Source organism: Ranitomeya variabilis, chromosome 2 (assembly GCF_051348905.1).
Source record: "Ranitomeya variabilis isolate aRanVar5 chromosome 2, aRanVar5.hap1, whole genome shotgun sequence".
Classification (NCBI taxonomy): domain Eukaryota; kingdom Metazoa; phylum Chordata; class Amphibia; order Anura; family Dendrobatidae; genus Ranitomeya; species Ranitomeya variabilis.
The window spans coordinates 363,894,899-363,911,650 of NC_135233.1; the positions used below are offsets into that span (position 1 = coordinate 363,894,899).

General features: G+C 44.1%; 1 protein-coding gene and 1 long non-coding RNA gene across 4 annotated transcripts; one reads left to right on the forward strand and one right to left on the reverse strand.

Annotated features, from left to right (window-relative positions):
* Positions 1–1,177: 1,177 nt before the first annotated feature.
* Positions 1,178–11,604, forward strand: ALKBH6 (alkB homolog 6). Of its 3 annotated transcripts, none has more exons than XM_077285762.1 (7): positions 1,178–1,205; positions 2,510–2,568; positions 3,062–3,130; positions 3,348–3,408; positions 5,929–6,080; positions 6,155–6,271; positions 10,260–11,604. In XM_077285762.1, exons 2-7 carry the CDS (start codon positions 2,518–2,520, stop codon positions 10,524–10,526), a joined length of 717 nt encoding a protein of 238 aa, XP_077141877.1. In that variant the 5' UTR covers positions 1,178–1,205; positions 2,510–2,517; the 3' UTR covers positions 10,527–11,604. The 3 variants fall into 3 exon arrangements, with proteins under 3 accessions (XP_077141877.1, XP_077141879.1, XP_077141878.1); XM_077285764.1 differs by lacking the exon at positions 1,178–1,205 and adding an exon at positions 1,227–1,245; XM_077285763.1 differs by lacking the exon at positions 1,178–1,205 and adding an exon at positions 2,157–2,429.
* Positions 11,575–15,100, reverse strand: LOC143805971 (uncharacterized). Its single transcript, XR_013221362.1, has 3 exons — positions 15,022–15,100; positions 14,124–14,351; positions 11,575–14,005 (listed from the first exon to the last, which is right to left on the reverse strand). It is a non-coding gene; the product is annotated as an uncharacterized LOC143805971 (long non-coding RNA).
* Between the last annotated feature and the right edge of the window lie 1,652 nt (positions 15,101–16,752).

Sequence of the window (16,752 nt, forward strand, 5' to 3'; positions counted from 1 at the left end):
GCCTTTTTATTTAGTGTTCATTTTTAAGGTCTTTAAAAAGGGGTGGAGCTCACAGGATAATTATGCAAAGCAGCCCAAAGACACGCCCCAGAGGAACCTGTGAGCCACACCGCATAAAAAAAGGCCCATATCTCTGGAACCGTATGACAGATTTGAAAAAAACAAAAACAAAACTAGACGGCTATTCAAGGGGGGATAAAATAAGAGGAAAAACTGAACACTTTTGACCTGGTGACAGGTTATCTTGTAGTGGTGTAATCTGGTGGGGTGTCCATTCAGGCACCCAGTGTTGCAACTGAGTGGTGCCAATGGGATGCCATGCCTGAAAGCCCCTATCGCCGCCATTTTGGTTCTCCTGTAAAGACCAGCTATGGAATGAGCTTCATAGTAGATTGATATCCTTCCACCCCTAGTATATTGTAGAGAGCCATCTAATGATTAATTTTTCCCAACAGGGATTAAAAAATAAAATGAAAAATAATTAATAAAAAATATTTAAAATCTAAAAATAAAAAAAGATAACATAGAAGTTGCATTATTTCCCCATACAAAAATAAATATGATTTTTTTTTTTATACTACTTTCGGAAAATTTTTTAGCAACTACAATTATTTTTAAAAAAAACTTGTCGCACTCGTCCCGACCTGGAGAATCGGGTCATTTTTACCACGCATAGAAGGTCATAAAATCAACCCATTAAATAAAAATAATGGCGTAATTGCATTTTTTCATCATTTCACAGCACTTGCGGAGTTTTTCCCCCCTCATTTTCCACTATATTATATAATAAAGTGAACGGTGTCATTAAAAAAAAAACACGAGCCCTCGTACACCAATGTGGGCCGAAAAAACAAAAAAGTTATGGCATTTGGAAGAAAGCTAGGGAAAGGAAAGAAAGGGTTAAAAAAAAGACTACGGTCTGCCTGTTTCCAGGCTGATAACAGCGAGCAATAGCGAGTTCAGCTCTGCCTGTTCGCTGCCTCATTGATACCTACAACAACCCACTGGACGGAATAATGCCGAAGACTCCCGACTAATGCCGAAGATTACCGAGCGATCTCTTAGTCCCGCCCCTTACACGTTCCAGCAATTTCATTGGTTCAGCCACGAGTAGTCCATTTCCCTTCCTGATTGGCTCAATCAGGTGTCACTCACTCTAAGACCCTACTCACCGGAAGTGAATAAACGAAAAGGATTGTGGGAAGGTAATGCAATTTCCATTCACATTTTTAGGAGGACGTGTCTGTCAGTGTCGGGGAGACTGTGATACAATTATTTATTACTATGTACTATGCGTTATCACAGCGGATTTCTAATCTGTGTCTCACTTGCTATTGCAAAACTACAACTCCCAGCGTGCCTCTGCATTGTGCAGCTGTCATAGCATGCTGGGAGTTGTAGTTTTGCTGCACATTGTAGATCTCTGGTGGCCTACAAGTTTTTAAAAATGGCAAAATCAATCAATTTTTGTAGACCTCAGGACTTGTTTTTTTTGGGGGTAACGAGCTGTAGTTTTTATTGGTACCACTCTGGGTTACTTATATTTTTTATTGCATTTTTTTTTAATAATAATAATCAGCAGCACGGAATAAGTCTGCAACTCCTTCCTGGATTGTAATGTCTCGACGCTCGCTCTATGAGATAAATAGTTTCATATTTTATTAGTTCAGACAATTATGTACATTGCAGACCAAATAGCTTTATTTTTTTTTAATATAACTCTTTAATTTTTGTGTGTGTGTGTGTGTGTGTGTGTGTGTGTGTGTGTGTGTATATATATATATATATATATATATATATATATATATATATATATATATATAAATAATTAAATATAAATTATAACAAATATACTATTTTTTTGACATTTTTTTTCATTTAATCATATGTATATATTATAGTTTAATATTATAATTTTGTATGTTGGGGTTATGTTTTTGAAAAATATTTTCAACTTTTTTTTTCTACTTCAGTGTGGTTAAAAAAAAATGTTGGAAATAAATAATATGTTGTGTGTATATATGGGAAAAAAAATGTTGAAAATATGTTTAATAATTGTGTGTGTATATTTTGGGGGGTATACAATATTTGAAAAGTATTTTTCTTGTTTTTTTGTGTTTTTTTGTGGTTTTTTTTTTACAATTGGGCCCCTTTAGGGGGCTTGGACCTGTGAATCACCTATGCAGTGCACTAATACTATAGTATTGCAGCGTATTCTGAAATCAATCCCATGGAGAATGAATGGAGCTGGGTGCACATGCTCAGCCGCCATTCATGTCAGACCCCCAGTGATCGGCAAGTTATTACCAATCCTATAGGATACGGCTTAGTACAACCCCTTTAAGAGTAAGAAATGGCGTATGTCCCCGGAGCAGCTTCCCCGCACCGTCTGTAATCCATCGTACTGATCCCTTGTGACAATGGGGCAGGTGATGATTCCCACTGGCCGGGGTTTCCTTCTTTTCTTCCCATACAGTCTGTAACCCGTCTTATTTTTTCTCCTCTACAGCTGCGGAAATGCAAGCCAACATCTGTGCGGCCGACCTGGAAAACTTCCTTATAGACAAGGTACCCGAGCATTAACCAGTCAGTCCCCGGTAGCAGAAAGCCGTGGCTGTATTTTTGCAGCTGCATATACTGCATTAAAGGGGTTGTCTCCTGTATTATGTCCCATGAATGTATCATTAGAACGAATTTAAAGAGGTCCAGATAGGGAACAACCCCTTTAAGGTCAATTTTAGCACAGAGGTTTTCAGTAACATGTACATTAAATTGGTTCGGTTACGTTGCAGATTTTTTTTCCATGTAAATCTGCAACATGTGAATGCAACCTAATAGCCATGAATGGTGCTGCGAGTTCTCGCCTATTCTTTTGCATGGGAGATAGAGCTTGCAGTACCGCTCCCAGCCACTATACACTGTATGGCGCTGTTGAGCTTCCAGTGCACTGCAGCCCCCTCGATCACCTGATTGGTTGGGGTCCCGGGAGTCGGACCACCACCCATCTGATATTGAGGGTCCATCCTGAAAACCTTTATAAGTATCTGTTCTCTCCTCCCAGGCTCCTCGTGCCGCCTATTACATCCCGGAGTACATCACTGCGGCGGAGGAGGAGTATCTGCTGCGTCAGGTAGTGTCACAGAGTTTATGGAAATAAGTAAAACTTTGCATAAAGGACAAAAGTACAGAAAAAGTGTTATCTGTACAGAGCGGTACATGGTGTCACACCGGCAGCTGTGTGAGCAGGGCTAGATCCGCGGGGGCGGTCCCTGGGCGGAGCCACTGATGACATCATTGCTGGGCGCTGAATGTAGCATCCTATCTTACTATTTCCTTCTCTTCTTCAGGTCTACAATGCTCCAAAGCCAAAATGGACGCAGCTCTCGGGGAGGAAGCTGCAGAACTGGGGTCAGTGAAGATCGCGCCGTAAAGATTCTTTACCCAGTTATGGATTGTGCGCTTCTCTCCAGATGTCTCTGCAGCGGCACCATGGACCCCCATACTGGAAGCGGTCACTGTCGCCATGATTGCTGTATGCATGGCACCAGATATACCATGCAGGTCCTCCGATCATGTGATCGCCAGGAAGCTGCAGGTCCTCCGATCATGTGATCGCCAGGAAGCGGCAGGTCCTCCCATCATGTGATCTCCAGGAAGCTTCAGGTCCTCCCATCATGTGATCGCCAGGAAGCTGTAGGTCCTCCGATCATGTGATCGCCAGGAAGCTGTAGGTCCTCCGATCATGTGATTGCCAGGAAGCGGCAGGTCCTCTGATCATGTGATCGCCAGGAAGTGGCAGGTCCTCTGATCATGTGATCGCCAGGAAGCGGCAGGTCCTCCGATCATGTGATCACCAGGAAACTGCAGGTCCTCCGATCATGTGATCTCCAGGAAACTTCAGGTCCTCCCATCATGTGATCACCAGGACGCGGCAGGTCCTCTGATCATGCGATCGCCAGGAAGCAACAGGTCCTCTGATCATGCAATCGCCAGGATGCAGCAGGTCCTCTGATCATGTGCTCGCCAGGAAGCGGCAGGTCCTCTGATCATGTGATCGCCAGGAAGCGGCAGATCCTCCGATCATGTGATTGCCAGGAAGCTGCAGCTCCTTTGATCATGTGATCATCAGGAAGCGGCAGGTCCTCGGATCATGTGATCATCAGGAAGCGGCAGGTCCTCGGATCATGTGATCGTTACGAAGCTGTAGGTCCTCCGATCATGTGATCACCAGGAAGCGGCAGGTCCTCCAATCATGTGATCACCAGGAAGCGGCAGGTCCTCCAATCATGTGATTGCCAGGAAGCTGCAGGTCCTCCAATCATGATCACCGGGAAGCTGCAGGTCCTCCGATCGTGATTGCCAGGAACCTGCAGGTCATTTGATCATGTGATTGCCAGGAACCTGCAGGTCATTTGATCATGTGATTGCCGGGAACCTGCAGGTCATTTGATCATGTGATCATCTGGAAGCTGCATAGAAATACATGAAGCTGCCATGCTCTGGGTGGGAGAGCCGCCGGCCAGTCCGTGCTCTCCGTTCCGATCTTGTTCCAGTTTACCTGACTGCGCCCATATGATAAGCTGTCAGTATCAGATCAGTGCTTTGTCTGAAACCCACCAATCAGCTGTTTTCAGCTCCTACATTCCAATGTGAACAGAACCAGAGCAGCACAGCGCCACCCACTATTTAGTGGCCACTCTCAGTACTGCAGCTCAGCTCTCATTCATTTCACCCTGTGCTGTTCCTGCTTTATATAACTTTTTCTTCTGACCCTTATGGGCCCTGCTAACAACGGATAGTAGGTGGGGGGTGTCGTGTGTCGGACCCTCACTGATCTGATATTGATGGCTTATCCTGAAGGTCTAAGTATTTGACAACTCCTTTAACTGTAATAAGACGGAGTGTCCGATAACCTGCAGAAATGTTTCTATAAATGCAGAAGACTTGTTTGCTTTCAGTTAATGGGGTTTAGAAATCATGGCTGCTTTCTTCCATAAACAGCGCCACCCTGACTATGGGTCATGTCCGGTACTGCAGCTCTATTTTAGTAAAAAAAAGAGGCTGATCTGCAATATCACACACCACCTGGAGGAAAGCAGCCATTTTTATCTAATCGTGGACTGCAGTGATCATCCAGACAGGACGTAGACTAACTCACTGACGTGTCAGAGTGCAATGATTGCAGATTGTTGGCTCGGGGTACAGTATTACTGCCATGCACGGCATATCCAGCCCTGGCATGTCCAACCGTGCCCTCCGGGGCCTGGCACAGCCCAGACATCTGTGGGAGATGAAAGGAGACGCTTTGTTTGGCAGCCGCACAGTTAATTAATTATCATATGAAATCACATAATCGCCAAAATTAAAAAAAAATAAAAAATTAAGTTATTGATTGGATCTTTATGGATGGTATTTATCCTATAGGTTTTTACATGTCTGATTCGATCTCCACCCTTATTCCATAGGAGCAGAGTCTCACTTTATGGCAGTAAAACTATTTATTATTCTAATTAAAGGGGTATTTCTATCTTTGAACATTATCTTTCGGGAACTTCCGTAGAAGTGAATGGAGAAGGCGGCACTGAATAAGATATTAATGCTGTACCATGCAGCCACCACTAGGGGGAGCATAGTGTATACTGTTACATTATGGAGTTCTATGAGTAATCAGTATGCCGAGAGCTCCCTCTAGTGGTGGCCAAAATTGTATCCTTAATTTATTATGCCAGTGCTGTGTATTTGGAGCTTTGTATCAGTAAAAATGAAGCCCAAACCTCAATAAAAATATATTTAAAAAAAAATTCTGCCGCAATTTGCTGATAATTACAGCAAAAAAGGCACCACATTGTGTATAAACCTAACTTATAATTGCCCAAATATTAGGTGGGACCTGTATAGGTAACTTTTTTTTGTGTATTCTTGGTACAGGAGGTCTCCCTCACCCGCGGGGCATGGTGCCTGAAAAGCTTCCACCCTGGCTGCAGACTTATACTGATAAGATTTCGTCTTTGGAGGTGTTTGGGGGGAGTCGTGCAAATCACGTGCTGGTGAACGAATACAATCCTGGGGAGGGGATCATGGTGAGTGCAGTATACGCAGGGTATATAGGGGTGAGCTGTATGCCGCTCACCGCCCTGTGCTCTGTACCCTCCAGCCTCACGAGGACGGGCCCCTGTACTATCCTACGGTCACCACCATCAGCCTGGGCTCCCACACGCTCCTGGACTTCTATCTTCCTATCAGCGGACCGGGTTCTGAAGAAGAAAACCAGGTAAATGTTCCATTTTGTCTGATCCTTTCAGTCTTAAAGGGGTTATTCCGGCTCCAATCGCTTCCTCAATGGGAGACGAGCGAGGCCGGTGACGTCACGTGTGCTGAGACCCGCATGTACCTGTCGATTGTGCATGCGGAATTGAGCACTGTGCACTATCCCTTTAAGATAAATACACAACCCAAAACATCATTATTTTCAGGAAAAAGAGGGTCCATTCAGAGAAAGTTTAAAAAATAAATAAATAACAAATATTTTATTTTCAATAATTCATCAATATTAAAAATTCAAGCAGAGGTGTCACCTATAAAATAATGGTATATAAACTCAGTGAAGGACATTATATTATACTAAAGTATATAATGCTACAAGACATGATAAAAGAAGGACGTGAGCTGTCTAAGTGGGAAAGGGGGGAGAGATGGGGATGAAGGGGGGTGGGATGGGTAAAGGGGGGGTTAATGCTGGGGGGGGGAATTGAAAAACACGTGTTATTGTTAAATGTTTATGGCATTTTATAAATCAATAAAAATCTATTTGATTAAAAAAAATAAAAAATTCAAGCAGGTGTTACCAACAGTGACAAGTTCAAGCAAAAATTTTATATATAGAAACTAGCTTAATTTTTAGCTCCAAAAAAGGGGGATCTTCAAATTAGGCACCCTATTGCAATGTGTGTGGGTCTCCAGAATAATCCCTATGTACTGCATGTGCTAAGCAATAGAGGATTTATAATGCCAAATAAACCCTATTGGAGCAGAAAAGGACATTGCCGCTAAAGCTAAACAGGCTAGAATGTTTTGAAGTATACTTACATAGAATGCCTCTAAGCTTACAGTGCCAGAGAAGCTTGATCAAATGTCACCCCTTTTTGAAGAAGCATATGGCGAAACGGCGTCGGGGTGGTGACATTTGATCAAGCTTCTCTGGCATTGTAAGCTTAGAGGCACTCCGCCACATTTACCGCCGGCCGGGGCCTGAGGTCTTCTACTCCCCTGGATCCTCCGCCACTTTTACACCCGGCCGGGGCCTGAGGTCTTCTACTCCCCCGGATCCTGCGCCACTTTTACACCCGGCCGGGGCCTGAGGTCTTCTACTCCCCCGGATCCTGCGACACTTTTACACCTGGCCGGGGCCTGAGGTCTTCTACTCCCTTAGATCCTCCACCACTTTTACACCCGGCCGGGGCCTGAGGTCTTCTACTCCCTTAGATCCTCCACCACTTTTACACCCGGCCGGGGCCTGAGGTCTTCTACTCCCCCGGATCCTGCGCCACTTTTACACCCGGCCGGGGCCTGAGGTCTTCTACTCCCCCGGATCCTGCGCCACTTTTACACCCGGCCGGGGCCTGAGGTCTTCTACTCCCTTAGATCCTCCACCACTTTTACACCCGGCCGGGGCCTGAGGTCTTCTACTCCCTTAGATCCTCCACCACTTTTACACCCGGCCGGGGCCTGAGGTCTTCTACTCCCTTAGATCCTCCACCACTTTTACACCCGACCGGGGCCAGAGGTCTTCTACTCCCTTAGATCCTCCACCACTTTTACACCCGGCCGGGGCCTGAGGTCTTCTACTCCCTCGGATCCTGTGCCACTTTTACACCCGGCCGGGGCCTGAGGTCTTCTACTCCCTTAGATCCTGCGCCACTTTTACACCCGGCCGGGGCCTGAGGTCTTCTACTCCCCTGGATCCTGCGCCCCTTTTTAAAGAAGCATATGGCGAAACGGTGTCGTCGGGGTGGTGACATTTGATCAAGCTTCTCTGGCATTGTAAGCTTAGAGGCATTCTATGTAAGTATACTTCAAAACATTCTAGCCTGTTTTAGCTTTAGCGGCAATGTCCTTTTCTTCTCCAATAGGGTTTATTTGGCATTATAAATCCTCTATTGCTTAGCACATGCAGTACATAGGGATTATTCTGGAGACCCATACACATTGCAATAGTGTGCCTAATTTGAAGATCCCCCTTTTTTGGAGCTAAAAATGAAGCCAGTTTCTATATATATATAATTTTTGCTTGAACTTGTCACTGTTGGTAACACCTGCTTGAATTTTTAATATTGATGAATTATTGAAAATAAAATATTTGTTTGTTTTTTTTTAAAAAAACAACTTTCTCTGAATGGACCCTCTTTTTCCTGAAAATAATGATGTTTTGGGTTGTGTATTTATCTTAATCTTTTGAGGTTATATTCTTTAAAAATAAAATATATTGGACTGTGTAGATAAACTATCCCTTTAAGACCTCCATATCCATTATCTGTCAGTCAGCCCTGACTTGTTTATTAGGACCGGCCGACCATCTATTGTGAATGGTGGGTGTTCTGCCTCTCTCCTCAAATCAGGGAAAAAAAAAGGTGATTGGGCATGTTGGATTTTAGCATGCCCCATCTTTTTGTTTTCACATGAGATAAGCCTCTGTACAGGAGCGGGAGCAGCTTAGGTTATTGTGAGGGTTAGGCCGGGGTCACACTAGACCGTAATACGGACGAGTGCTATGCGATAAAAAATCGCATAGCACTCGGCCCAATGTTAACCTATGGTCCAGCTCCCATCATCCGATATTTTCTCCACCGTATTTCGGATCCGAGGGAACTCGCAGCAGGCTGCGATTGTCAGTGTATCTCGGCCGAGACTCGCCAATGCAAGTCTATGGGTGCGAGAAAAAATCGGATTACACACGGACCATGTGTGTGCATTGCGAGAAATACGCAGCGGTGTTCTCTAGAAAAGCCGGTAATTCAATTGCCGGCTTTGCATTTCTCCTTCACAAACCTGACAGGATATGAGACATGGTTTACATACAGTAAACCATCTCATATCCCCCTTTTTTTTGCATATTCCACACTACTAATGTTAGTAGTGTGTATGTGCAAAATTTGGCCGCTGTAGCTGCTCAAATAAAGGGTTAAATGGAGGAAAAAATTGGCGTGGGCTCCCGCGCAATTTTCTCCGCCAGAATGGTAAAGCCAGTGACTGAGGGCAGATATTAATAGCCAGGAGAGGGTCCATGGTTATTGGCCCCCCCGTGGCTACAAACATCTGCCCCCAGCCACCCCAGAAAAGGCACATCTGGAAGATGCGCCTATTCTGGCACTTGGCCACTCTCTTCCCACTCCCTGTAGCGGTGGGATATGGGGTAATGAAGGGTTAATGCCACCTTGCTATTGGAAGGTGACATTAAGCCAGATTATTAATGGAGAGGCGTCAATGATGACACCTATCCATTATTAATACAATTGTTTGAAAGGGTTAAAAAACACACACACACACATTATTAAAAATTATTTTAATGAAATAAACACAGCGGTTGTTTTAATATTTTATTGCTCTCTCAATCCATTTGCAGACCCTCGCTTGGCAAAACAATAAACACACAATATACATACCTTCTGCTGACCCGTCACGTCCCACGAGGTAATCCATCTGAAGGGGTTAAAATAATTTACAAGCAGGAGCCCTGCAAATGCAGCTGTGCTCGTGCTTGTAATTCCCCGGCGAATGAAGGAAATGTAGGTCATTGACCTACATTTCCTTCAGTCGCGGTGGTGCGCCCCCTGGTGGATGTCCTCATATGACCTGGAGCGTGGGAAAAAGTTCCCAGGCTGCAGTTCATGAGAACATCCAGCAGGGGCGCATCACCGCCATATGGATTTACGGACCCTTAAGACTTTTTTCCATGGGCTGATAATCAGCTGAATTAGTGTTTGAGAAAATAAAAATTTCACTCCCCATCATTGACCAGTGTATGAAATCACCTGTTGTGATTGGTGGATCCTGTGTGATCGGCTGTATAGGGGTGAAACCTGTCGTTGTATTCCTGCCTCTGATGATAACGAGCCTGATGAAAACTGTTCCTGATACAGGAGTCTAAAACAAAAACCCCTAAGAGGTCAGTGGGGAAATTGTAAGATTAGTAATGTTTATTGTGAAATTATTTTATTGATTGTGATATGAGAAGATGGGGTGAGGACCTTTCTATGTTCCAGGCCGCTAGGACAGAAGAGCAGCGCCACGTCCTCTCCCTCCTGCTGGAGCCGCGGAGTCTTTTTATTTTGCGCGAGGACCTGTATAAGTCTCACCTCCATGGGATTCGCCCGGTGACACAGGACACGCTAGACCACAAAGTCGCCAATCTGGGGCAGTGCGCGGCCCGGGCGGAGGAGACGCTGGCCCGGAGGACACGGGTCTCACTGACCGTCAGACTCGTCCCCAAAGTGCTGAAAGCCGCGCTCTTTCTAGGGAACAGAAAGTAAGAAGAACGCGGCTACTCGCCAAGCCGGGAGAGACCGTTATATGTGCCATTCAGGAGTCCGGGAAAGCTGGATGAGGACCTCCACACAGGCTTGAATGGCGACATTACTGATCCTCCTTTGACTCTAATTATTCAGTTGATTCATTACCAGATCGTGGCCCAGATTGGTGGGGACTGATGACGAGGCCCCACGCCATGGACTGTGAGGAACCAACGGCCTAGGGCAGGGATCGGACCCGTCACTCTGCGCTCTCTTCCTCTTCCTCTCTCTACGTCTTTCACACTTTGTTTTCTCTCTTTCTATAACTTTCTTTCTTTTTGTTTCTCTTATTTCTTCTTTGTTTCCCTTTCTCGCTCTTTGTGTTTTTTTTTCTTCTCTCCTTTTTTCTCTATTATCCCTCTCTTTTTAGTTTTTCTCTTTCTCTCTACTTTCAGTCTTTTTCTCTTTCTTCTGTATTTTTTCTGTCTGCCTCTGCCTTTCTCTCCCCTATTTTTGTTCTCTCACTCTCTGACTTTTTTCCTTTCTCTCTATTTTTCTTGCACTCTCTTTTTTTCTCTATTTCTGTCTTTCTCTTCCTTTCCCTCCTTTCTCTCTTTTTTTCTCTCTTTCTCTTCCTTTCCCTCCTTTTTTCTCCTTTTCCTCTCTTTCTCTTCTTTTCCCTTTTTTTCTCTTTCTCTTCCTTTCCCTCCATTTTTCTCTCTTTCTCGTCCTTTCCCTCCTTTCTTTCTTTTTCTCTGTTTCCATTTTTTTCTTATCTTTTTTTCTTTCCCTCTCACCCTTGTTCTCTTTCTATAATATCTCTGTCCATCTTTATCTCTCTATATATATATTGCTCTCCTCTCTTTTTCCTTCTTTCTCCCTCTTTCCCTCTCTCCCTTGCTTTCTCTCTATTTCTCTCTTTTCTTTTTCTCACTCTCCTTCTATTTCTCTTCTTTTCTCTGTTTCATTTCCTCTTTCTATTTCTCTCCATTCTTTTTCTGTCTTTTTTTCTCCTATCTTTCTTCCCTCTTTCTCTCTATTGTATATGTTCCTATTTCTGACATGATTGAATAATAAAGAATATGGATGTCCTGCCATGAATAAACGTTGTTGCATTGATATTTCTCGGTACAGTCAGTGCTGTCTGTGTCGGAGAACGGTAATTCCCTGGTGCCATTTTATTCCCACATTTCCAGGTGTTAGGTGTAATAGAGGCCTCTCCCATCGATTCCTTCAGCAGAAGTCTAAGGGAAAATGCTCATTTCCAGTGACATCCCCATTTTGGAGCTGTGGGGTCTTCTACTCTCCCGGATCCTGCGCCACTTTTACCCCCGGCCAGGGCCTGAGGTCTTCTACTCCCCTAGATCCTCCGCCACTTTTACACTCGGCCAGGGCCCGAGGTCTTCTACTCCCTTAGATCCTCCGCCACTTTCACAACCGGCCGGGGCCCGAGGTCTTCTCCTCCCCCAGATCCTCCGCCACTTTCACACCAGGCCGGGGCCTGAGGTCTTCTACTCCCCCAGATCCTCCGCCACTTTCACACCAGGCCGGGGCCTGAGGTCTTCTACTCCCCTGGATCCTCCGCCACTTTCACACCAGGCCGGGGCCTGAGGTCTTCTACTCCCCCGGATCCTGCGCCACTTTTACCCCCGGCCGGGACCCGAGGTCTTCTACTCCCCCGGATCCTCCGCCACTTTTACACCTGGCCAGGGCCTGAGGTCTTCTACTCCCCCGGATCCTGCGCCACTTTTACACCCGGCCAGGGCCTGAGGTCTTCTACTCCCCTGGATCCTGCGCCACTTTTACACAGGGCCAGGGCCTGAGGTCTTCTACTCCCCCGGATCCTGCGCCACATTTACACCCGGCCAGGGCCTGAGGTCTTCTACTCCCCCGGATCCTGCGCCACTTTTACCTCCGGCCAGGGCCTGAGGTCTTCTACTCCCCCGGATCCTGCGCCACTTTTACACCCGGCCAGGGCCTGAGGTCTTCTACTCCCCCGGATCCTGAGCCACTTTTACCCCGAGGTCGCAGTTTGCACTTGTGCTTCATGTGATAAAGCCATGAAAGATGAGCTGTGAGCAGATCAATAGAGCAGAACAAGAGTACAAGGACGGTGATTAATCCGTCTCCTACCAGTTTCCATCCTGTTATTTTCCATTTGTATTTGCATTTATGACCCAGCGGATTATTAGTCTGACGTTAACCCCTGCAGGCCAGTGCTGTCAGGTAAGTGCATCTTGGCTGACATTTTTTTAAGCTCCCTTAATAGAGTTTTATGGACTTTTTTTTATGTAAATGCATGTATTTTTAGTTAAATATCACTTTTAGAATTGGGTTTTATTAAAAATTATGCAACATTTGCCTTCTGTTACCTGCGCGACGCATTGTCTATTGCCGGCTGCAGAATGAGTTAACTGAGAATCTGTCAGTGAGCTTATTCTCATCATCCATTGGTTGAGACTGTAACTCTGTTATCTGTCTTTTTCTGAGCTCCTCTCAGCTGATTTATAACCATAGACCACATCAAAGTAGAATGTGCCAGGAAATAAAAAGCCCGTAAAAGCCAAACATTTCAAGATATTTAATGAAACCCAATTGCAAAAATAATTTTAACTCCAAATACATGCCTTTTAATTTAAAAAAAAGTCCCCAAATGTGGACAACCCCTTTAACCACTGCAATATGAAACAGAATTTTTGGTACACTACATATAAAGTGGCATCGACCCTATAGAGGAACATTTTGTATATATATGACCCCTTTAAACACCAATTTTTTCTTTTCTTCTTTAATATGTATCTAGCCTTTATTAGACGTGGACTTATGGGAAAGTCACGGTCTAAAGGTTCAGACACGCTGCTTCAATGGGATGGGAAAGATAAGCGTTGGCCAGGCACATTTGATACTGCTTATCTCCAGGGGGAAAGAAGAAATTACAGACTTTTAGTATTTTTGTTTTACGTTCATCAGGAGAACTAGTTCTCACTAAACCCTGTTCTCTCTCCCAAAAAATACTGATAGAAATGAAAGACTTGAGTCTTACTTTTTAAGCCTCCATTGATCAAGCCACAACCTGTAATTCACTGCAGATTTTCCGCCTGCAAAATCAAACTTGTCTCTGCCACCTTTGAGTTGCAAGCACACGTAGCTGATATTAACATGCCTCATTGCAATATTATGTCCTCCATTGTATGTAACGGATTCAAGAGCTCAGCCGTGTCATACAGCCAACATCCGCCATTATCAGCAGCGACAAGAGCTGGCTCCACCTCTCACTGCTATTTAACCATTTAGATGCCTCTGGCAAATTAAATGGACTGGTTGTTGCGCCCATCGTTGTCCCCTTGCAACACAATCGTGGGATGCCAATGGCAGCTTTTAGATGATTGGAGGCCCATGTTGTTGTCATCATCTTTGTTCTTCCTTGAACCTTAACCCGTGACTAGGCTTCATTAGAAACATTTATACTATATACTGCAACAATCCCAGGTTCAAGTCTCCTAAAGATATAAAAAAATAAGGAATACAAAAGTTTAATATATATATATATATATATATATATATATATATATATATATATATATATATATATATATATATATATAAAACTGGCTCCACCTCTCACTGCTGTTTAACCATTTAGATGCCTCTGTCAAATTAAATGGACTGGTTGTTGCGCCCATTGTTGTCCCCTTGCAACACAATCGTGGGATGCCAATGGCAGCTTTTGGACGATTGGAGGCCCATGTTGTCATCATCTTTGTTCTTCCTTCAAGCTTAACCCGTGACTAGGCTTCATTGGAAACATTTATACTATATACTGCAACAATCCCAGGTTCAAGTCTCCTAAAGATATAAAAAAAATAAGGAATACAACAGTTTAAATATATATATATATATATATATATATATATATATATATATATATATATATATCTTACCCTTTTTCCAGTTAAAAATAAAGAAATAGAAAAAAATGATCATTCTTAAATGTTCAGATTAAGTTAATCAACCTGATTGGTAAAAAGAAACAAAAACAAACATCAGATTTCCTGTTTTTTACCCACAATAAAAAGCACTCAAAACTTAGCTTAATTTACAGAAAAATAAGACATTATGGATCTCAGAAAATGATTTTTAGCTACCACAAATGACATGTTTGGTGTCGTTGTAACTGAACTGTAGGAGAATCGTATTGCTGCAGAGTGAGTTAACTGAGAATCTGTCAGTGAGCTCATTCTGATGACGTGTATAAGTCTTTATATGTAAATTTTCTGAGCTCCTCTCAGCTTATTTATGACCTCAGACTGCAGAAAACCAAAAAACTTTTTTTTTATGAAAGTTAATTGCAAAATTTATTTTTAGCCCAAAATACATGAATTAGAAAAATAAAAATCGTTCCCAGGTGGACTGCCCCTTTAAGAAGCAGTATTGCGGTCAGGGCGAGTATTGTGTTTTGTTGCTGTTTTGTGTTGGATTGTCACTTCCTCCTGAGGGATCGGCTTACAATACAGACCTGTATACGGTTGGGTTTATATGGCTCTTTCGCACAAAGCGCCCATTTCCAGCAGACCCGAGTGATCCGGGACCCCCGGCTGCACGGACCCCTGTGAGGCCATACTAGAAGGATCCCCTTCCCGCCCGTTTTCTGGCCCCAATGGGTTAAACGCGTGTTTGCCTGGCGGAGCCTCCTCTTACCTGGGCCAGGTAACCTGAGTGTGCGCACGGCCCCGGGGTGTGTCTGTAGCCGCCCTCCCCAGGAGTCCGACAGCACCACAAATGTCAGCAAGCCCATCCTCCGAAAGCATCCCTGGCCGAGGAGCCCTACAGGACGCCGGGCTGTGAGGTAGGGAAATGGCTTCATACGTAGCAGAGCTGACATTGTCTTCTGGCGCAATGTGATCTGACACTCTGGACTGGATTTACATAGGACTGCAGGTAACACGTTATCATGAGCAGGCGATGCTAGAATACAACAGCCCAGCTCTGCTCCATCTGCCGACATCACTGACCTGCACCCAGGAGGCAGCGGATGTAGCAGAGCCGAGCTTGTAACCGCTGCGCCTGGGCAGAGTCATATGGCTGAAGTAACAGAAGGCAGCAGATTTACCTGCAGTCCTATGTCATTCAGTACAAGAAGATAATGTATTACATTCACCTGCAGTCCTATGTAATACTCTGAAGTAAAATGACTAGGCAGGATTACCTGCAGTCCTATGTAACTCAGTACAAGAAGATAATTTAGTCAATTCGCCTGCAGTCCTATGTAATGCTCTGAAGCTGGATGAGTAGGTAGGACTACCTGCAGTCCTATGTAACGCAGTGAAGTACAATGACTAGGCAGGATTACCTGCAGTCCTACGTAACTCACTATAGTAAGATAACTCAGTAGATTTAACTGAAGCCCCATGTAACGCACTACAATAAGATAATTCAATAGATTCACCTGCAGTCCTATGTAACGCCCTGAAGTTAGATGACTTGGTAGGATTATTGGCAGTTCTATGAAACTCAATACCATATGATAATGCAGCACATTTAAGAGCAGTCCTATGCAACGGCTTTGAAGTAAGGTAACTCAATAAATTTACCAGCAGTCCTAAGTAATTTTCTGAAGTAAGACGACTCATTCGATTTATTTGAAGTCCCATGTAACTATTTGTAAAATAACTCAGTTGATTTACTTGGAGTCCTATGTAAAGCTATGAATTAAGGTAACTAGTTCAATTTACCTGCAGTCCTATGTAACTGCAGTAAGATGACTCAGTAGATACATCCGCAGTCCTATATAAGATGACTGTAGATTCACCCGCAGTTCCATGTAACTCTTTAGTAAGATGATGCGGTAGATTCACCTGCAGCCCCATGTAACTCTTTAGTAAGATGATGCGGTAGGTTCTCCTGCAGTCCCATGTAACTCTTTAGTAAGATGATGCAGTAGATTCACCTGCAGTCCCATGTAACTGTCTTTAATAAGATGACTTTGATAGATTCACCTGCAATCCCATGTAACTGTCTTTAGTAAGATGATGCCGTAGATTCACCTGCAGTCCCATGTAACTGTCTTTAGTAAGATGATGCAGTAGATTCACCTGCAGTCCCATGTAACTTCCTTTAGTAAGTTGATGCGGTAGATGCACCTGCAATCCCATGTAACTCTCCATAAGATGATGCAGCAGATTCACCTGCAGTCCCATGTAACTCTTTAGTAAGATGATGCAGTAAGATTCACCTGCAATCCCATATA